At 42.5% G+C, this 23,152-nt stretch overlaps 1 protein-coding gene across 1 annotated transcript in view; it reads left to right on the top strand.

Annotated features, from left to right (window-relative positions):
* The window catches only part of nectin3a (nectin cell adhesion molecule 3a), a 30,452-nt gene extending 10,026 nt beyond the window's left edge, over positions 1-20,426 (top strand). Inside the window, exons 2-6 of the mRNA XM_035153883.2 lie at positions 5,244-5,591; positions 10,439-10,738; positions 12,706-12,823; positions 13,988-14,139; positions 16,308-20,426. Of these exons, the coding sequence (XP_035009774.1) occupies positions 5,244-5,591; positions 10,439-10,738; positions 12,706-12,823; positions 13,988-14,139; positions 16,308-16,963 (1,574 nt within the window). The 3' untranslated portion in view covers positions 16,964-20,426. The remainder of the gene's footprint in view (positions 1-5,243; positions 5,592-10,438; positions 10,739-12,705; positions 12,824-13,987; positions 14,140-16,307) is intronic.
* The last annotated feature ends 2,726 nt before the right edge of the window (positions 20,427-23,152 follow it).

Raw genomic sequence — 23,152 nt, 5'->3', positions numbered from 1 at the left:
ATAAAACAGGCAAACCGCTGCTTGGCCCATCCTGTCTTACTGATTAAGACAGAGTTATAGGCTTCGCACAAATTAAAGCAAAGGTCTGGGAGTTGTGTGTTTGGCCTATAGGCATTGTCTGATTTTTTGGGGGGGGGGTTTTGTTTTTACAATGGTCACCTCTTTTGAGTAACAATACCAAACAAATGCCCATTGACTTCATTGAGTTTGCACTTTAAAGTAATTTTCCCATCTGGCGGCTTCTGTGCTGAAGTGTTGTGATCTGTCTTTCAATGATTTTTCTCACGGTTGATTTCTTTGTATTGCGTTTTTCCACCTTAGGTATCGTGGGTGATTGCATGGTAAACATGACTGATTAAACTTTTTTTATCATGAATGTAGCTCATTTTAACCCCTAATCAGAGATCCATTTGGGTGTTGTTTGCTTTGCGGTTATCAGAGTTTGCTAATGCAGTTTGCAAATGCATGTCAATGAACATTTGTTTGAAATCTGACCTTGATAATCAGATGGAAGTTTAATAGTCAGCTAATGCTACCATTAGATTATCAGTGCCTGTAAGGAGTATGAATTACTGTGTTCATTAAACCACAAAAACACTGCCCTTCAGCCTGTGACCTCCTCCTACACACACAAATTGCCAAGGCAGAGGGAAGAGGGTGAGGCTATGTTATGTCTTCTTGCCAAAACTACCGTCTTCCAGTTTTTGGTGTAAACATTTTCTTAAAATACAGAGCGTGTAAACATTTTGCCCAATTTAGGTGATGGATAAAACAAAGGCGAAAGTTGAGACTATGACCCAAAGTGATCATTGTAAACATCCATCATAGACAAACTTCCTGGTTCACCTGTGATGTACCACACATGCTGTAGATTTACGCATCCACAGATGTGCTTTTTACATTGAAAACAGTGTACGAATAAACCGACTAGGCTCTGATCGTCTGAGTGCTTATGCCTCATTGGACTTGTAGCAACGTTGCCACGTTCCTAGACCTCTACCGTTGATTTACTGAGAACATGCACAATGTGTGTGAAGTCACAAACAATATTTATAATGGCCCAAAGTGATCTTTGAAAATGTCAAACGTCTTATCTTGCAATAATAAACTAAGTAGTCTGTTTGGTAGTTTTTGCAATAATCCTGCTGACAAACAAACAAACAAACAGGGATAATAACTTAATGTCCTGAATACTGTACTGCAGCTGAAGTGAACTGTCAGTTTACAGAGATTGTATGATTAAAAACACAACATCTGCACAAGGTAACAATCATGTCTGTGTTATACATGTTAAACATGTAAGCATTGGCGTTGACCTTTGACCTGGTTCAGCAGCGTACATGGTGGTCTGAACCGTTCTCTGTCAGGCTGTCATTGCCTGTCATGTGCTGGTACGACTTAGTAAAAAATCATTGACCCAGCCCGCTTCCATTTTTATATCCGTTCCTTACACACTTCACACTCTTGCTGAACTCATCATCTGTCCACCCCGGTTCCTTTTCTCAAGAACTGCTTCATTTCTGGTTGTGTCCTTATTCATCCTTCTCCCAACTCAGAGTTTCCTCTTGCTTTCGTCCTAAACCACACTCCCTCCTGCACAAATCTCATGTCTGCATTCTTCCCCTGTGAGGTCTTCAGATCAGTTTCTCGTGAGTGCTGTTTGACATTGTAATCTATGCGTGAAGTTTGTCTACATGAACATGACACATTGTCCATTTTGTTTCAGCTCGTGAATGTTTCTGGCCTTGGATTAGTGTTGTCTCATGGGGTTCTGACACTGCAGGCTTTAGTGCGTGGATCTCTCTCTGGCTGGGAGGCGGTCTCCTCTGGGGAGGTCAGGGCTGACGCTAGGTCAGGTCTGGGTAGGTGGAGATTTTGGCTCATCGAGTGGCTGACGTGGAATGTTTGAGTCCGTTGCCAGGCAAAGAGGAAGGTTTTGATTTGCCATTGCGTCTTTCCAGCAGCTTGTCGCAATTAGTGATGTCAGTAGGAAAAGAAACAAATATGAAGCATTTCTTCAAAGGACAAGCATATCCTTCCCATGAGTTCATTCTTTCCTTGGGTTTCTCATGGAAAAGAGGGTAAAAGTGCAGCTTATTGCTCTACAGCCGAATTAGGTTTTGCAGTCCAGGGTTCCTCCTGTTCTCTGGGTCAGGGTTTTACTTTTAGAGTCGACTAAATGGCGTATGAAGCATTAAAACAGTGACACTGCATAAAAATGACCATCAAAATTGATTTTGTCTCATGTTTACTTTTAAAAATCTAAACTATTTTTGTTTACTGGATGTGATGGATAACAAGCAATAAAAGTGGTGACAGTCCTGAGCTGTGCTTCAGTTCTACGCCTGTTTCCTTGATGAAAACAGCATGACAGCTTTGTGTAGCGCACTGCTTACATTTCATTTGCCTGCAGTATTTAAAGTAATATTTCACGGCTCTCTAGTTTGCGAGCCCTGGCTGTGTTGTTCATGGTCACAGCAAGCAGTGCCAAGTTTCCCCACTCTCCTCCTGGCTGTAGGTATCCCATGCAGAGGCCATCTGTCTCTCCTCCCCTAATGGTAAGGGTGGAGTCCTCTTTAAACACATCCCCCCTTTCTCTCCCTCCTTTCCTGCTTACTGTAAAACAAACAGAACATAGCACGGACAGAGTCTAGTTTCTTTGTATGCTTTGACAGACCTGAAAGCTGACACACTGAGATAGACAAACTGCGTTCGGTAGCAGTTGGAGTGTCGTGTCACATAGCTGCAGTATGTGGAGCATGTTACGGAGAAGCCTGGTCCGAGACACGTGTCTCCGTGCATCCAGACAATGTCACAAATGCCAAGCATGTTGGTTTACTGCTCACCCAACCAATGTCGCAGCATGAATTTATCTGCCGTCCTTATTGTTGTTCCAGTTATAGATGTGTATTTCTGAATATTTATGTGAAGTTTTGGTCACAGCTGTATGAATTGCAAGCAAAACAACTGAGATGCACTAGTAAGGTGACAACAAACAGCTGTCATGTCAGCTCAGATGACAGGAGAGAGGAGAAGTAAAAACCCACATGGCTCAGGCCCTGATTCTCCCCCACACCAGTGCACTGAGAGTACTCTGGCAGATGCAATGCAAACACAGGGTATCACATTCAGTGCAAAGCATATGATAGCAGCACAGGCTCTTTTTTTTATTTTTATAGATCGGGTCACGATGCAAATGTGGGAAACAGATGTAAACATATCTCTAAATTGTTGTGGAGTAATGGAATAATAACCCAAACTGACTCTCCCAATAGTCTTTCCAAAGTGAGAAATGGGGCCAGCTGAGTTAAATACTTGAGGTTAATAGGTCAAAAGCCTAAATACAGTGGAGAGCTACGCTAGATTACTTTACACAGCAAGACAAGAAACACAAGGAAAACATTTCTGAAATGTGGGTCAGCAGAGAAAGAAAACAAACAAACAGGGGAGCCCGAGTGTCCGAGCACAGCATGAAATTCACAACACAATGCAACATGCATTTAAAATGCAGCAGCCATTCAAGCAAAATGCCTCACTCTTACACATATGGTCACACACTTATTCCTTATTTTGGAGGAGAGAAACTCTCCCTGTGTGTGTGTGTGTGTGTGTGTAATCACTAAAATTACAGGGGATGTAATGGAGCACAGGGAGACTCAGCCTCCTCGGCTATATTTCTCCCGAACCAAGATAGCATTGCTGTGGCTTACCGCTCGCATTCATGCCAAAGACTGAAAATACCAGCCAGTGGACCACTTTTATAAGCTTTACTCCATACACATCCGAGACGATGTACAAAGTGGAAATTTATGGCCCCCCAATATAGCTTACTCCAACTGCAACCGTGTCAAGAAAACTGAAACGCACTGTTTTGAATACTTTGAAGGAAATCACCTTTTTTTTTTTTGTTGCTTGTAATCCATAAAACAAACATTTTCCCAAAGTTTAATGTGGACCTACTCTACAATTCAGTCTGGACCACCGTTGTAAATCTGTGCACAGCCTCTTAAAAATCTTAAAGCGTGCATGTTTCTATCAATGACTCATTTATGTGATTATGCCGCAAAAAGCAATTTAAATTTTTCATTTAGAGCAGTTATCCATGACCTTTAATTTAAGATGCTGCATTCATCGCCACTGAGTTGGTTATTATTGTTTACATTTTTGTGTGTTACAACTCAGTAGTGCGTCTCTCAACTGTGACATGTAGTTTACTGTCCATCCAGCTCACACATCATGAACACAACCACACTCCCTTCAGGGTCCTTTGTAAGTCTTTCACTCATCTTGTCTTGAGTTACAGAACGTCAGCACACCATTGCATTCAAAATGGCCATTAATGGCCAAAACAAAGTTTATATATATGTTCCATTTGTTTAAAATACCTCTTTGAAAAATAAACCGGTGGTGGGCTTCAAGTCAAAGTAAGGGCCTTATAAAAAGAAAGAATAAAACCATTAAATTGCTCGTGTTGTTTCATCTCCTTCCAGGTATTTTTCCTTTCCTGCTTAAAAGGTGCTCCGATAATTAGCAAGAGGGACAGTCTGAATGTCCTGCGGTGAAAGTGTGTTGCTTATTAAGGGGGAACGCGGAGCTCTCTGAGTTACCAGGATGAAGTCTGGTGTCCTTTTCAACCCCAGGAAAAACATGTCTGAAACAAATGATGGCTCTTAATGTGACCAAGGGACAACTAGTTATATTGATGATGGCAGAAGAGAATAAAGTATGAAGTAGTTTACTACAGCTTTTAGAAACATAATCTAGAGTTTCCTTTTAATCTAAGTCAAACTGCTGCTTTGACATGGCTGACAATAAGCAGGAATTTTACTGTTGTTGGTTCGTGTATTTCCAACACCAGAACACACAGGTTGCAACAGCACGTTTCATGGAATCTCATTTGAGTGCCGGTCTGTGTGTCTCACTGTGTGTAGATGCCATTTCACTATCTGCTCATGTCTTATTTCCCAACACTCCAAAAAATCTGCAATCTTCTCCCCATTAACTCCCTGAGTTACTGGTGATAGCACATCGTCTGTGGTGAAACTTACAAATTGAAGCTACATAGATTTTAATTCACTGACAATTTTTCCTTCCACCGCTGGACACAATTGCTCTAATCTCTTAATTCAATCAAGCGTCACTATCATGAGAAATCCAATCTTTCCAGTTTCATTATAACTGCTGCAAATCATGTTTTGCTGTTTATCTGAATCTTATCTTAAATATCCCTTTTCTCTCGGCAGGCGTGAGCAGCAACCACGTGATCGTCCCAGCGACAGTGAATGCCGTGCTGGGGAAGAACATCACACTGGGCTGCAGAATAGAGGTGGGCTCCAACCTCAGTCTCACACAGATCTCCTGGGAACGTCGTCTTCCGTCAGGCACCATAACCCTGGCAGTGTACAACCCCAAGTACGGAATCTCGTTCTCTGACGAGTACATCCAGCGCGTCTCATTTGTTTCCCCTTCAATACAAGATGCAACCATCACCCTTAAAGAAGTTGGCTTTGCAGATACCGGGTCCTACATCTGCAAAGTGGCAACGTTTCCTCTGGGCAATACACAAGCGTCAACCTTCCTCAATGTATTAGGTAAAGTAAAGCCGTCTCTCTTCCATCTTCATTGCTTGGAGTGCTTCCTCATGCTGTTTTCAAATCACTCCCTAAAGCACAACATTTTCAGTTTTGAGAAAGGAAAGTTTTGGTGACCGCTTAGTGGAGGAACAAACTTTTCCCCAAACCCACCAAACTTTTAATTCATGCAGAAATCCACTGCTGTGTAGAGAAGCTGCTGTGGTCTCACTCATGTCACTCACTTCAGTGTTACCTGCTTTTAAGGCCACTTACATACTAGTACATACAATACACACACGGTATAAACATTTGAAATAGAAGGAGTCTGTCCTCATTTATCAAACACAGTTAAAAACAACTTCAATCTTTCCCTACGTGATGCAACTTATTTTCACTTGACAACAAGTTTATTGCAGGGTGTGACATTAAAGCTGTTTGCGGACATGAACTCCGGAAAACATGTGGACAGTGGGGTTCTAAACTCTTTTGGACTTTGCCTTTCACAAGAAAAACGCAGCAGGAGATTCTCAGAGTCAGACATGTTGTTCACAAAAACAGATATTTCTGTGCAGCGTTCAGATGAGGATTGGTGTCTAGGTAGAGCGTGCAGGAGGCAAGACATGATGTTTATATTTGACTGTGGAGGAAAAACTCAAGAGATTGTGCGGAGGAACTGACTTGGCCATTTGCGTTCTCATTTACACCCCCACGGGATAGTCTCAGGAGATTATCCAGAGTTCAGCGCACGTCTGAAAGCATCTTAAATTACATGTAACCAAGCTGCAAGAAAGTGCTGCTACTTACCTTAAAACAACAATGTGCAGCTTCTGCACGGTGAGGTTTTTTGTTAGTTCTGCCCTCTTCGTCTTTTGTCACTGATAATGAAATCATATTTTAGAGTAATTGATATTTCCAGGGGCACCAAAGCAGAAGCAACACAAACTTGGCAATCTGCAGTGCAGTTTTTGACCTGATTAAGTCTCTTGTTGTTGATAAGCATGTTTTAAGATGTATGTCAAGGCTATTTCCCTTTCATTGATGATCCCCCAAATGAAACACACAAACAATCATGGCTACAGTGCATACAAATGATCAATAAACCAACCAGCTCTGTGCATTTCAGCATTAAATACATACTATACCAAGATCTGTTATTTACTGCTACCACAAATCCGAATATGAAAAACGTAAAATGATAAATTGATCAAATCTGTAATTGTTAACAGTCTTATTCCCCCATGTGTACATGCGGGATCCAGACTGTTTCAACACAATAACGCCTCCTTTCTGAGGAGCCTGAATGCTGAACTTTCTGTGTGCGTCAGCATTTGTTTCAAACCTTAGGTGGCTGGATCTCAGGCAGAGCAGAGAGGAGGAGATTGCACTATAGGCAGTAGCGTCTTGCCTCCCACCAGGGACTGAGAGAGACTGATGACTAATGAGTGGTACATTAAGCGATGCTGTGACAGCCTCAGTGTCTGGGACCTCACCGAGTTCAATTACACCTTGCTATCCTCTCTTTGCAGTTTCTCAGGCGTGGTTTTTCTTTGGAATTAGGGTGTGATTATGCTGAAAATATGTGTACTTTGCAATTCAATACATGTCATGTGGGAATCAGTTTATCCCACGAGTTATTTCTGTTAGAAAGCGCACATCACAGTTCACAGTTACAAGATCTAAAGTCAGCACATTCAATTCCCCAAGGCTTCCTCATCTCTTGGTTTGACGTGTACCTTTTTACCTCTGCCAAGAAGGTTAAGGATTCACTGTTTATTAATTGGCATGTTTACACAAAACTCACAGAAACTATTACCACCAAACTCGCAAGGGATGGGCCCTGGGCCTGGGAAAACCCCATTAACATCTGGTGCAGATGCAGATTAGGGGGCTAAACTTTATTTCCATTCATGGGTAGATGGACAGCAAATGTGAAACTATGAGAGAGAATGGGTGAAGACCCAGCAAAGGGCCGGGTGGGAGCTGAACTCGCAGCTGCTGCTGGAGGACTCAAGCCACTGTATACAGCTTGTGTGTTTTATGTTAAGTAAATGATTTAGGTTGATCAGGCGACTTCCTTTCTTCTTTTATATTTTTACTAAAACGACTAGTCAATCATTTATAGGACTGTGGTCAACCGTGGTGGAGGTATCTGCTGAACTGAGAGCTAGTTTAGAAGAACACGGTGTGTGTAACGCATCAACAGAATCTCAAAAACTTTCTGGATATCACGTCAGTATATGAGCAATGTATTTATGTGAAACTAGAGTTAACTAACATAGTGTTCTTATATACAGAATATTTAGTTGTACAGTTTTTCTCTCCAGTTTAGATTCATGTTTGAGGTTTATGAGAAAGCACCTGAGTTCATGTTCATTCCTTTCAAATTAACTAATGCAAAGCAAAGAAAAAGGCTCTAACCGATGAATAATAGACCGAAGTCACGGCATTGTAATGATTAACAGGTGCACAGGACATTGACTTGATTTCAAAAGTCACACTTGATAGAGACCTATTCCTGCATTTAATCAGTATCACTCCACACACGGTGTTTGTATTGGCCCGACACTTTCATTTACTTCATCTCTTACAAAAGGCTGAAGCGTGAACAATACTTTCAGCAGGAATTTTGCTACAGCACTAAACCAAAGGTCTCCGCCAGTAAGCAAAGGGAAGGAACCAGATGAGGAAATATAACACATACTGTATATTGAATGACCCTTTGTTTTAAGCTGCTGACAGGTCAGTGGGAAATCTACTGAACAACAATTGACTTTGGTGAAAACAACACATTAAGTGGGCAAGATGTAAGTGATGAGCAGCACCACTCCACATAATTCTAGAGCTACTTCAACTCCAAGCATTTGAGCGTCATCCACAAATTGTAAACCACTTTCTTTTTTGATTTAAAGTTTTCTGCGCCTTCATGTGGCCTGTAATGCAGCTCTTTTTTCTGCTGAGTTATTAAACTGAAAGATCAACCTCACAGAGATAAAAAACTAAAAAGTTGCTTCGTGATGGGAATAAAATCTGAAGAGTGTCATCAGTTTCCCTTTTGTGAAAAATGTTTCGGTTCTCCTTTCTGTCTGTTGACGTGATTCTGGATTTTCCCACACTGTCTGTGTAGTGAGTCATAAAGTTCATCATTTGTTTGCATGCTTTTCTTAAATATCCCCTAATGACACCAGACTCCGCCAGCAGCTTACCTGCTAATACTTTCATTAAGGTGTGGCTTCATTTGCACTGAAATAGCTTTTTCATCACAAAATCCAAAATTTGAATGGCTCAGCATTACAGAAGTGTTTTATATCATCATACCAAATGGCCTCATTTCAATATTAAAAATACCAGTTAATAGTTTTTGGTCTGGCCATTTCTTCACATGCCCCTCCAGTTATATCCCTTATTTATTGGGGTTCCCACTCTGACGTCAGTGTTCCACATGGATCAGTGTGGATTTGGGTACTGAGTGGAAATCTTTCCCCTTTTCCCCGAAGCCTTTACAATCATCCGAGGCGTTTCCCCTCCCTTCCTGACAGCGACTCCACATTAACACGTCTCTCTGATTTAGTTATTCGGGAGCTTGAGCCAGCTCGTCTCCGAACATAGAACAACTACTGTTTATAGTCCGAGGCCAGTGGGGAGGGGCCAAGAGAAGTGAGTGAAGAATGTGAGGTGGATGACTGAGCGCGGCGTCCCCACCCTTGCACTGGCTACAGGAGACGCCAGGTTATTTTTGGGTGTCAGAAGTTATTTGAATTTGTCGTTGGGCTTCCTGCCCGACCTGCGTGGAAGGGCCGGGTGGCAGACGACTAAAAGGTTACGGCCTCGTCTTGTGGATTAGGACGGTGTGTGCCCCCACGTGCCGCCTTTAAAACTGTCACCATAGCTGTAAGTGGAACAGCTGTTACTGCTCTTTTAAGAGGGTCAGACATGGAGGTGTCACACTGCGAGACAAAGAAGAACGGATGAACCTCAGAGGGAAATTCGATAGCGATGGTACATGGAAGTGTAACGTTGTGTAATCTGTGTTGCCACTTTACTTTAATACCTTGCAATTGTGTCACCCCCCTCCCAGATGACTCTCTTTTGAATTTGGACTTTCCTTTGTCCTCCTTTGTCTCGCTGAACTTTTCAAAGTGTCATTTCTGACACTATGTGATTATTAAACGGGGCCTCGTGTGTTTATTCTAGACCAGTGCAGCAGAGGATTTGGTGTGGTTCAGTTTTGTACAACAGGTAGAGAGGGTTGAGTTATTCTGGTCACGTCCCTCTTGCACAGATCAGATTTGCTTCTCCGTTGAGAAAATCTTTGTTACGTCTGAACCGCCAGTTGTTCTCAGGAAGCCGGTGTAACATTACCCCAGCTCTAAAGCACAGAGGGGCGTACTCTAACTCAGCTCCTCATCTTCCAGTACAACACTGTCGAATATAAACACACGACAAGGTTGACTGGCAGCCGCCTCGGGTTCTGAAATATCAAAGTTTTTCTCTCACTCACAAACTTCAGGAAATGATAAGCTTTGTTAGAAGCTGTACTAATACAGTCGGACTAATAGATGCTTCCGCTGTGGATCTCTGAAACACATTATGTGCTCGACACACAGCAATAAAAACAACTACAGTACGTCTCCATTGAAAATGCCTCCATATGATTGAATAGCAAGGTTCATCCATTTTTAATGCATATGTGAAATGGAAGAAGTCAATCTGTGCTCTTTAGCAGTTAAGTACACTGAGGCCACTTCCTTCTGCCCATATATGGACATTATTTATTCATATACAAAACAATCCATATTCATTTTGTAATATTTTCTCCATTCCACCATCCCCTCCTTCTCCTCTTCCTCCTCTCACTCTATCCACAGTGGAGCCAAAAGTGTACGTGTCCGCCGGCCCCACCGCTCTGCTGGACGGAGGGAACGAGTCGCTGGTGGCCACCTGCATTGCGGAGCGCGGCCGGCCCGCCGCTGAGGTTTTCTGGGAGACGGAGCTGTACGGGCGCAGTGAGAAGCAAAGTCAGGATGAGCCCAACAGCACCACCACCATACATGTGCACTACATGTGGCAGCCGCAGAGCTACGCCCAGGGGAAGATGCTCACCTGTGTGGTGCGCCACCCGTCCCTACAAACAGAGTTCCGCATTCCCTACATACTAAACGTACAGTGTAAGTGTTGGATTATAAGACCTCCTTAATTCCTGTGCTGTCTTTTCTCTCATCTGAAATGATAAATCTGGTGATTTTCAAGGATCTCTTAGTGGCAAAATATCTTATGATCAATGAATTAATCGTACTACTTCAACTAAGCATTGGCTGTGTTGTCAAAGCTTGTTGTCCTTTGTGAGATCGATCTGTAAGACTGTGAAGCCTTTTAAACTTCTACTTTAACACATTAGGAAAAGGACATTTCAATCAAAAGCTGTTTGTCAGGTACAGAGATTAATGTTTCGCTCAAAAAAGAACAAGAAAGGTTAGTGTGTAAATTGTATAAAAAAACACAAATTATCCTTATTGCACTGGGTAATAAACAGTACTCCTTTAGTGTGATGAAAATAGATTCAGCTGTTTATTTTGAGTCACTCCCACATACACCTTCCTGCTGTAAATAACCACCAGCACATTGAATCCATATTCGAAAAGTCAGCCAAAAAAATGAACATATATATTCCTGACACTTTTTTGAAATGTAGTCCTCAGCAGGAATGAATGAACTCAGAGCCAAGAGCAACACATATGTTCAGGAGGTTGGAAAATGTATAAAGAAGTAGACAAAAGCAACAAACTACAAAACAAGTGAAAATGTACAAAGATACAAATCACTTCAAATCTTTCGTCTGGATGGTTTTATGGTATAAATTTATAACTTTCAACCCAACAGGTTAAGTTAGGTGAAGTTAAAGGTAAATTGTATTCAGTTGTACAGTGTACTGACATTTTCTGACTGAAACTTCTATATTCGAATCAATTTGCAGCCAAATTAACTTGTTCCTGGGGAAAATAATGTCAATGATTATAGGGTTTAACTAAATAATAATTATGATTCAAGCTCGAATTGTTCAGTCCTTAAAGGCACAGTATATCTTATTGATATCATCCCACGCTGGTAGCTTGATTTATGAACAGCCTGCTCACTACCTTTGCTCCTTTGCCCATAAAGGGGCCATTTAAGAGTTCTCTTAATGTTATAATCATTGATGCTCACTTCCTTGGCGAGCAGTATGGGTTAGTGTGTTGGGTCTGTGTGAGTGCAGGCTAATGAAGGTATTTTATGAAATATTGATCAGAGCTCAGCTGGAGCACAAATAGCAGGAGACTGTTGGGGGCAGCGGATGGAGACACAGAAAAACCAAGGTTAATACGGGAAGAACGAGACTTTCCAGCTCAATAAATCATGTCAGATGCAGAGGCAAGGGATTTTAAGTGCAAAAGAAGCACAATTTTAACGTTGAACTGCACGAGAAGGGTCAGTGGACACGATGAGCCGAGACATCTTGCCGTGCGCTGTAATGACTTCCTCATTTGTGCTCCAGGGAAATCAAAATGAACAATTGGATATCCAAGTCAGTGTTTGCCGTGTTTTATTACAGTGGCATGTGCCGGGTTTCATTTGGGCATCCCCCCCCCCCTGCCTTCCTTTGTTGTTTTTTCTCTTTGTCATGGTAGGTAGGCAGTAGAGTTTATTATGAGCTGCAGCGCATCTACTGTGTGAGTGAGTCTGTCATATTCTAACTTTCCAGCAACCGAGAATCCTTTGTTTGTTTTCTTGGCTGGCGTTCACCAGCGGGTCCTGGAGCTTTCTGCAGTCCTGCACAGCTTTTGTTTTTGTCGTTGCTCGCTACTGTGCTTATAATGCAGACTTTGTTCCTTTTGAGAAAGCTCGTTTGTCATCAGGCTGCTGCGATCACAATGACTGATTATTATACTCTTTTACCTTTTGGAAAAAATAAATAAATAAAATGCCCTTTTGGTCTACATGGCCCTCACTATTTTAAGTAACCAAGGATAGTTAGGATGCTGACAAAAAGCACAAAAGGTTTACAAAAACAAATTAGCTCTTCATAACTTGTTGCTTTTTGTAATCATAACCATTTTTATACTTATTCTAATGCTAATAGTTTTATTTTGTTTTACAGTTGCTCCAATGGTAACAATAACTGGACCTGACAAAAACTGGTTCGTGGGTCAAGAGAACGTGAAGTTCGAATGTGGTGCCAAATCGAACCCACCTGCCCGTCACTTCACATGGATCAGGTCAGTTTCCCCCCAATATATCCCTTCTCCTTAAAAACCTTTAGGTAAACCTTTTCATGTCGATTGTTGTAGGTTTTGTACTAACTGCAAACAAAATATAAAAACATACATTAAGCATCAACCTTTAAGGCTGAAGCTAAAGCACAACAAGCCTTTATACTGTAGTAAGCATCTGAATACAAGTATACAGGCATGTTGGTGTCTCAGAAAACTCTAAACCTGGTTCTCTTTGCTGTGATACCAGCGAAACAACAACTTGTGCCCTTTGCCCTTCAGCTACACCTGTCTAATAGTTTCTTGTAAATGTTGCAGCAGTCTCTGTCCCAATGTCGGGGGACACAGCTGTTGTATCCTTTGCAGTACTCAGTGGTAAAGTTGGGAGTACAATCATAGAGATGCAGTCACATACAATCTGTCATCTCGGGTTTGAGAAAATATCTTGTCATTTTTCTTCAAGTTGTCAGCCACTCATTTTAGATTTTAATTAAGTTTATTATTGACTGTTCTCTATATATCTTTATAGTTTTTGTTGATCAACAGTTTAGCAACAAACTCGCAAAAGTACATAAGTTTTACAAAGCAACTAACAAAATTTTACACAAGATATCAGCTGCTAATGGGTCAAGTTGCATTGACCTTAACTGTGTTTAAACAAACCTAAATTAGGCAGTGACGAGGCTCCTGTGTGTAACTTTGGAGCCTGGACCCTCGGAGCTGTCGAATGCCCGGCTGCACCCATCGAAGACTGTCTGCTATAAATAAAAGATTCCAAATGGTTCATGCATCAGAGCATCAGTGGTCTATTGGCAGCTCTTTGTCATCATCTTGCTTTGAAAACAAGAAATATGGTCTCATTTGGGCCGACAGCAGTCAGTGAAGTCTAGACAGCCAAGCTCTTTATTTCCTTTTTTTTTTTTTTTAGGCCTGCCTTGTGTTCATGTAGAAATCTTTCTCCCTCTTGGTTGATGGAAGTGGCGTCAGCTCAAATTACCTCAGTCACGTGATCGTATAATAGTTACAACAGGCCAACTGAACCAACACAGCAGTGATGGAGAGGTTTGAAAGTTGTGTCTCTTAAACGTAATGTGTAAAGTTTAATGTTTTGTGTGCACGTTTGTCTCTGATGTGCTGTACTGAGATATTTAATTCTCCATTGTTGCGCAGGTTGGATGGATTGATGCCGGATGGTGTTGAGATCTCAAACAATACCTTCGCTTTCACTCGTCCGCTGGAGCGCAATGACTCTGGCGTATATCGCTGTGAAGTGATGAATGACATCGGGCTCCGCAGTCAGAATGTAAACCTCTGGGTACAAGGTACGTTTTGACCTCTTCACTCGGTTTCCCTGAAATGTTAAAACAGATGCTTTTTTTCCTCTTTTCTAACATCTGCTTACTTAAATATATGAACTCTAACAGCTAAAATCTCGGTGCCGTTTGACATTCATCCTGCCTCTCTGATGTAGGATTACGCTCTCGGTACGATCTGCCCACTTCAACACTCGTAGCAGAGCTAAGCCTCCGTATAGATGTTCCAGCCCAGATCCACTTTCACACATTCCTGGCAACAGCGGCGCACAGAGTGCAGATAAAGAGTATCGCTACCAAACCTGTTGTGTTGTGGTTTTGGCAACATTAGATTTTCTCAGATAAGGGAGAGGGCATTTACCCCCGCTGGTTCGACAAAGTATGCCCCCATGTAGCCTCTTACTTTTACTCTGTTGTCTTTAAGGTCGGGTTTCACAGTGGAACGTAATGAGTTGTGTTCACAGATTTGCAGTTCACAGAAGTACTGCGTGTACCCCATGACGTGTTATTCAACATTATATTGTACTTCTCAAGCGGTTCTCAACGAGGAGAGGGGATTTCCCTAAATCACCAAAAGGTTGTGTCCTTGCTAATGTTTTTTTAAATTCCGTTGACTTGTTGACATATGTCCTTGTCAGAAAATTTTCAGCATGCTAAACTACTCCTGTCTGCTTCCTCCTTCTGTCCATAGTCTGCTGCTTGAGTTCATCATTGTAAATTCAGGGTGTGGATCCTGAGAACTCTGCATCTCGTCTTATTTTCTTCTCTCCTCTGCTCCCTTTTAATCCTTTTCCAAACAAAGCAACTGCTGCTTTTGGATACGTACTCCGCTCACACACACACACACACACACACACACACACACACACACACACACACACACACACAGAGAGAGAGAGAGTCCTTTTGGTTTCTCACTGTCGAGAAAAAAAAGCTGGAAAAGCCCCAAAAAAAGTGCTGTCAGTCTCCATCTGTGTTCAGGCCTGCTTTGGAGTCCCGCTCCAAACGAAAGCACAGCTGACATCCTGTCCAGAGCAGACTTGCACCGAGCAATTATCTTGCTTCTCTTGTCAAATATTAAGACGTGGGCATGCGGCCTCTGGCCTCCCCCCCTCCCCCGCAGAGATAGCCAGGTTGAGCTCGGTTATATCCCCTCTCCTCCTCCCCCTCCGTGGCTGCTTTGGTGTAGCTGTTTCACATTCCCAGTTGTCTCTGCAGCCTTGTGGTTTTTGGCTGCTTTCCTCTCAGATGATCGGCTACATGGTTACAGATGCTCATAACTTTTTAAAATGTCCCGCTGCAGGGTGGGAGTGACGCTGACTGACGATTTCATGAGACGGTTGTCAGTGTATCACGTTTTTGACCTATATCTGTTGTCCTCCCTCATTCTTTAACATTTACCCCTGATCCTTGAAGCTCACACACATCGTATAATTGCAGGTAATTAGATTCTTAGTCAGTTACACAAATTGTGGAAATCATTACTGCTCAACGGGGATTCCAGCTGTGGTAACTCTTACCCAAAAACCTCCCGGAGATGCAGACCTCTCCTAGAGCGAGTCATATTGCTTTGTAGTCGGCTCTTTGATGTGCCGGTGCAGAGATCAACTAGTGGTATCAGGCTGCTCTTAGCCCCAGAGGCTGGAGGTCAGAATGGAGACAATTATCCTGACCTTGAGCTCCACACAGCTCTTCTCTCTGCGGCTCTGGCTGCTATCACAAACGTCGGTCACAGGAGGACAAATCAGATGCAGGAACCTCACATCGATCACACAGTGTTGCATCTTCTCACATGACTTCCCCATTGCACGGTTTAGAAAGATAGAGAGGGGGAGGGGTGATCACCAACACTCAGATGCTCATGAGTGCATGTCCTCTGTCCTCCTCCCTGTGTCTCTCTCTCATGCTCACACTGACATTCAGCACTTAACCTCTTTCTGCTCCTCTCATTCCCTCCTTTTTGCTCCGCAGCGCAGCTTTCAACAGATTCTCTGGTCTCGGGAGAGACATGTCTCTGCTCTCATACTGCGCAGTGACGTCATAAATTCATCTGAAAACCATTCGCACTTGTTTTGTCAGTTGTTACAGAACATTAAGTGCAGTCTCCTGCTTAGTTTATAATTTCTGCCATCCGTTCTCTCTGGTTTTAATATTTTTATCACATTTTCACTCTGTAGATCCTCCCCCCACCACTGCAGCCCCCAGCACCACTGCATCCCGTCTCCACGACACCTCTGGAACCGGCACTGCTGCGGACCAGCGGAGAGCCCTGTTCACGTCCCCGACCCTGGCGTCCTTACCCGACAGCAGCCTGGGTACTATCATAGGCGGGGCAGTGGGTGGAGTTCTGTTCCTGATCCTCCTGCTGATCCTGGGTGGGGCATGTTTTATGCGCCAGCGCAGAACCTTCAGGGGCGACTACTACACCAAACAATACCTGGGACCCTCGGACATGCAGAAGGAGTCGCAGCTGGATGTGCTGCAGCCACATGAGCTGCAGGAGGTCTACGGGGACAAGACCAGCAAGGGCAGCCAGGAGCTGAAACCAAAACTGGGTGGAGACATCATTTACCCCGACTACACCCCTGAACGCAAGGATAGGGACGACTGGGCTGACAAGGGAGACGTCCACAGGGGCCTCAAGGAGGGAAACTACTACCCTGATCACTACAACACCCAAAACATGCACCCCTGCGGGCCTCCCGTGCACAGCCCCATAGTGAACAACGGCTCCCCCTACATACCGGAGGACAGCTATGACAATGGTACAGACAGCGACTATGTGTCCCACATGGACGGATCGGTGATCTCACGCCGGGAGTGGTATGTTTGAGCGAAGGAGCAAAGGAACAACAAACTGACAAATGACTGAGGATAATCTAACACGGGACGGAGAAAAAAAATCATCAAAAGTTGTGTCATTTCAGTTACAGGATGAATAAAATGTCTCTGCTGAGGTTCACATTAAGCTCTTCTATCAATACTGCTCAGCCTTGATTGTAACCACTTCACCTTAAGGGTGTTTTTGGATTGTATTACACTTTTGTAGCTTTTCACGGATCTACAAATACGCTGGACTGTGTAGTCTTCAGAGGCTTTGACATTCAGAGAAGTTTGAACTGATCTGACTGAGGTTTTGTATTCTGCTTGTTTGTGTTGGCATCAGATCACTGGTTAGGTGTTCAAACCCTCGTTATTGAAGTATTTATATCCCTGACTGACCCAGCTCTGCTCCCATAAAACCTCACAACTTCTGTGGCATTTTCGAAAAGTGGTCCGTCGACAGCGTTTTCACACAGGTGATATGTTCATGGCCGCAACCAGTATTTACAGCAAATTCTATTGCATGGTTTTTCTTTTTCGAAAACAAAAATGTATCATCAAGCTAAAGGGAAAGTCACATGAATAAAAGGGAGAATTACACAGACTTTGTACTGTGGGAAAAGAAAGATGAGACATTACCAAAAACACTGAGTATCTTCTGTAAATTATCTATGAAGTGGTAACTGTGTCAGCTGACAGAGAGAGAGGTCACTCCCAGTCAAAGTAACTTTACTTTCAAACAAACTCATGTTGTTTTGATGAACTGTTCTTTGAAAAATACAACTGTGATCTGATTTCATTTCTCCACACACAAAAAAACAGGACAGAACAAAGTTGCCTTACGGAGAAATGAAAATGCTGGAAATTCCTCTTTTTTTCATTTTGCAGACGCACGTTCAATGAATAATCGCAGTTAGTGCTAACACTTGTGTTTCCTGTGGCTGTTTCACAATAAGAGCCACTGCGTGTTAAATCAGATGAATACTTGTTATGTGAAGCAGCGGCAGAAGGTTGTTTGTGTTGCAGCAGCATCTTAATGCAGCTCCTTGTCTTTGTAGAGAGAAAACAGTAGCTGATGTATTTGAGTTGGGTTATATGGATGCATTGTTTTTCTATTGATCACTTGTGTTTAGGTAGTGAAGCTGAATTCAGCTGCAGCCTCCACCAACAAATACGACTACATAGATGATTACTGAATGTAAACACATTAAATTGCTGCTGTAGAGAAAGTGTCGAGCATTGATGGTATCAAAAATCAGTGAAAATGTAATTATAACATTAATCAAATACACTCATCAGTATTGACATGTCTTAATGCAGCCACTTTCTCGCAGTAAAATAGCACAACTCTTATTACGCTTGTCAGCAAAGTTCAGAAGAAGCCGACTGGGCCTTGGCGTTCTCCACTTATCCATGATAACAGGCTGCATCTCTGTCTTCTCCATTTTCCCTTCCTCCTTATCCTCTGGGCTCTGACTGCAAAACTAACACCAATTGGTCATTATAGCTTTTTATTTAAGCAGGGGATCAAAGCAAAGTGTTATAAATACCAGCTGGGACTACAGCAGCTGTCATCATCCAACATTATGTGGCTCCATAAACCACCAACAGTTTCACTGCTGCCGCTCGACACGCCACAGCCGTGATTCATGGGGGTAAATAAGCAGAGAATTGAAACTTATTGAAGAAGAAAAAGAAAGAAGAGACGCACACAAAGTCAGACTTGGGCTTTAGCTTGGATGAGTTTGAAGTATATTCAAATACATTGGAAACATTGAGAGGGTCTGACGTCACCACTGATCACAGAACAGGCTTTAATGTTGGGGTTTGGCTCCTCGGAGGATGCACAGCAATCATGGAAACTAGAAACTTAATCCATGAGCGGGAAAAAAAAAGTGCTTTAAGAAAACCACCTAGGTTAGAGCTGCTGCTGCTGCAACGGCTCCCCAAGGGATTCAGATGTGTTTTTCTCCTTTTCCTTTACAAACAACCATCCCGGCCACATTGAGCTGAAACAAAAGCGTTGACATCATCAGTGATCTCATCGCTCACTGCGTGATGCGACCTCTCACTTTTCCACTTTGGACATATTCTTTCCCCTCAGGAACGACACGCGGATCAAAGCGGCCTCTGCTAAAACCTCACATGGAAGAGCAAACGTACCCTTTTTGGAAACATCCCCGTTCAATCAATCAGGGTGTGTGTTGGAACCATACATATGTGTGTAATAGTGAGATCAGGACGTGGGGGAGGGGGTCTGGTATATTTTGAGGGCTCCGTCTTTCTTATTGGGGTTTTATAGATTGTGGGTGCACTCTCTTTTTTAACCCTTCTCCACCCATGTTTTCCCATGCCAGGGCTTTGGTGGAAGGTTTAGATGTCTGAGAATAAACCACTTTAATCTGTGCAGCTTGCTCTCGCTCTCATCGTCACACACACACACACACACACACTCGGCCGCCACACATCTGCCACTGCGGCCCACAGTCAAAGCGCTGTCCTCACCTCAAACCTTCAGCTTTTTAATTAACTCCGTTTCTCTCTCTCTCTTTCATCGCACTCGGCAACGAAAGTGCTTCGACTCTGTGATACTCTGCACATCCTTGTCTGCATGTACACGTTTTTTTTTTTTAAAAGGGGGCTGATTCGTAGCTGTCCACTCGACTTAAAAGCAAAACGAGCTGAAGCGACGAATGTTCCTTTTGAATGAGTTTCGATCGACTGGTTGCATGTAAATTAAGTTATTCGCTGCCCACCGCGCTCATTATTTCTCATCACTTCTGTTTATATTCATGTACATAAGGCTAATAGGTTAGCGTAGGATTAGCTGTCCTCTCGGTTTGATTTTCTATGTTTGTGTACAGTTTGTTCTGGACTCCCCTACTGAATAGTCGGTGCCTTAGAAGGGCTGAGCAATGCACAGAAACTTTAAAAAAAACAAAAGACAATTACAGAAAGGATTTCACGTAGAGACGATGTTAATATCAGTGAACTTTTATATTTAAGATTTGCTGTTATCGAAGCATCAGATCAGACAAAAGGTTGATTGTCATGCCTTATACACTTTGAAAGGACACGTGTAACAAGTCGGTTACAGAGAAAATAAAAAATACGAGTTTCACTGGGAAATGAGGCAAGCCAGATTCAAAGAAAATATTATTGTCCTGTAAATAAGCTGGCTGTTTTTTTTATTATTATTATTGAAATGAAATCTTATTTTTTGTATGAGGTCTGTAATTTTCACAGAGTATTAGTTTATGTTAAAAGTGTCCGAGGAGCTCGTGTCACATGGTAACGTTAGAGGGCGATCCTGTTTTCACTGCATCTCTCCGTTTGTTCTCGAGCATTTCTGACCAATTGTTTTTTGTATGTTGTTCTTTGAATGATCGATGTCTCACAGGAATCAGAGATGAAAGTGCAGTAGCTTGTATTTTGTTCCTTTGTTTGCAATAAAAGACCATTATTGCTCTCAACCGTGTCCTGGAACTCTGCTTTCAGACCATTTTTTATTTGCTACACACAAAACACTGAGAATGACACAAACACCTACAGTGTCTTAGTATTTTGCTTTATTGTTATAGATGAAAATCGCTTTCACTGTTGGATTCTACATGTTGAGTTTTGCTGTAGCTCCTGTTTTCTCTGTTATTAAAAATTGAGTTAATTCTTGACCTTTGAAGCTGTAGCTGTTCTGGAGCTTTTGATCGGATCACTCTACTAATCCTCTGCAGATAGAGTTGCTATGCATTTGTAGATGTTTATTTCTTTATAGTTTATACAGTATATGACACAGTCGTCCTCATTTCTACTGAGAAAGTCTGTTTAGTGACTTAATCGAAAGCTGCAGAAAACACATTAAAGGGACATTGTTGTGAGATTGTTTTTAGTATTCTGTTGTTTCCGAGGTCAAGGATTAACTTTCATAAACTCTCAACAACAACATGGAGGAGAAATTCTTAAAAAGTGGGAAATTTAATTTGAATGTCGACAATTTCCATAACCGGCAAACTCCGGAAGATCATGTGACACAAATGAAATCTCCAGAGAGGCTACTGAAGGACGTTGAGGTGATATTAGTGGAAACAAACATTCATTGTTTCACAGTCAGGATTTCAATGACAGCCATGAGTGTAGAAGTGAACCAATCAATCAATGAATTGATCAGCAGTTTGACAAAAAGCTTAATATAAGGTTTACTTTTGAGTTTTCTCTGGGAGCCACATCATGGTTGATAACAACCACTGAGTAACAACTGTTGCCTGAGTAAACTGATTAAATGTCAGTATATAATGGCCACAGGACTTGGTTGAAAGTTTTTATTTTGTTATTAAATTATCTTTGACTCTACTGGATGCCAACAGTTGGACAGAAGGTCAGCAGATTTGTTTTTAATAACATCAATATCTTAACCAGGCCACACACTTTTATCAGTTTTGAGTATTTATTATAATATATATTTAGTATTTTTCTTAAATCTTTCTTTCAAATTCCAAATCCTCCACCACAGACATAATAAGAACAACATGGTGTGATATCTGGTGGAAATCTTATTTTATGAATATATACAACAAACATGGTTATTTCTGTCTCTCTAATATGCTGATTAGCTACTTTTTTACATTATGATCTAATCTAGTATCTGAATATCTTTGGATTGTGGGCTTTTTCAAAACAAAGAAGAAGAGACTAGATGATTGATTAAGTAAAATGACCAGAGCCGGTCCAGCATTTTCTGTTTTTTATCAAAAAGTGTTTTTCAGAGTGAAGTTTCTCCCCCTCATGAGGTCGAGGAGTCACTTATGAGGCCACTGATCATCAGTCTCTGTCACCTTCAGCCTCCTCCACTGTCCACACCTGTGATAGTCAGCAACTGACCCCTTTCACACAACTCTCCATCCTGTCTAACTCAGCACCCTCTTCATCACAGAGGGAGGCTGTCACACCTGCATCGACTGGAAGGTAACTGACCACCCACATCTCCGTCCCGTCACCCATCTGTCCTCAGAGGGTAAGACGTGTCTCCTACGGTTGAACTTCTCAAACATAAATAATGCCCTCAAAACATTTACAAAGGAATTTACGATGGCATCTCTAATCCAGGCCCTCTCGCTCTTAAGTGGCTCAGTTTAATTCCCAGTGTTAACCTGGCTTTGGAGGTGGCACACACTATAAATATTTATTGTTTTGCACCGGGGGACAATCGTCCCCTCTGGTCCAGATTAAGAGCAGGAGGAGAAACCAGATACTTAATCCTCTCAGGTATGTTGGACAGAAATCTCCCTTCTTGGACTTCACTTTCATCACTTCAGCGTCCATGTCCTCCCAGCCTGAAAGCACTCACTCTATTAACGTGGCTGGGGTAACCTCGGCCTAATCCATCACTGCTGCCGTCTGCATGTTTGTGCAGGCGCTGTGGGTAAATAACGCTGTGTTGGTGGGCTTGTGTTACCGCTCCTTTTTCCTTTCTTAAGTTTTTGGCAGATGGCTGCGAGGGGCATTTTTTCACACTTAATGAATCTGTCAGCAAATGCGTTTAGTTTTGTTGCCTCGTAAAACAGCAGCGGTTCCTTTTCAACATTCTCTAAAGACCCCACCCAAAGAAGTTCTGCAGCATCAAACTCTAACCTTTACAAACTATTCTTGTTTCTTTCTTTCTTCCCTGTTTTCCTTTGTTACTCATCTTGATTTATTAATCCGGACTGAGGAAAACAGAGGTGGCCACATCCACTTTGTGCTCCCACTCTCCTGCTCCTCTCCAGAAACACTGATTGTTAGCTAATGAACACGGCCGCAGCACCGGGGAGCTCACATCAAAGGCCACAGCTGACTGAGCTGAACAGACAAATTGTTTGAGCTCATGGGTTCGGAAATAATGAAATGCTGCAGAGGGTGGGAGAGTGCGGAGCAGTTACAACAAAAATGTTGTCACATGGCCTGCGGTCTCGCTGGCCCTCTCCGTGGTGTGAAGTGTGTGAGGCTTCAGGGCAGCAGCAGCCACCTGCAGCTGAGACAGTGGGGAAAAAAAGTCTGCGGCCTCTGTTAGTCATAAGCTGATGTTGATGTTGCCTCTTTATTCAAGAGAATAGACCGAAGCTAATCGTGTTGTATTGTCCACTGATGAAACAATCACACAGCAAGGTCCCTCTAGTAGCTGTAACCTAGAGCTGCTCTGATCAATAGCCTCATATTGACAATAGAT

This window comes from Hippoglossus stenolepis, chromosome 4, assembly GCF_022539355.2.
Source record: "Hippoglossus stenolepis isolate QCI-W04-F060 chromosome 4, HSTE1.2, whole genome shotgun sequence".
In the NCBI taxonomy this organism is placed as follows: Eukaryota; Metazoa; Chordata; class Actinopteri; order Pleuronectiformes; family Pleuronectidae; genus Hippoglossus; species Hippoglossus stenolepis.
The sequence above is the reverse complement of the archived record's forward strand: the minus strand, read 5'-3'. Positions and strand labels throughout refer to the sequence as shown.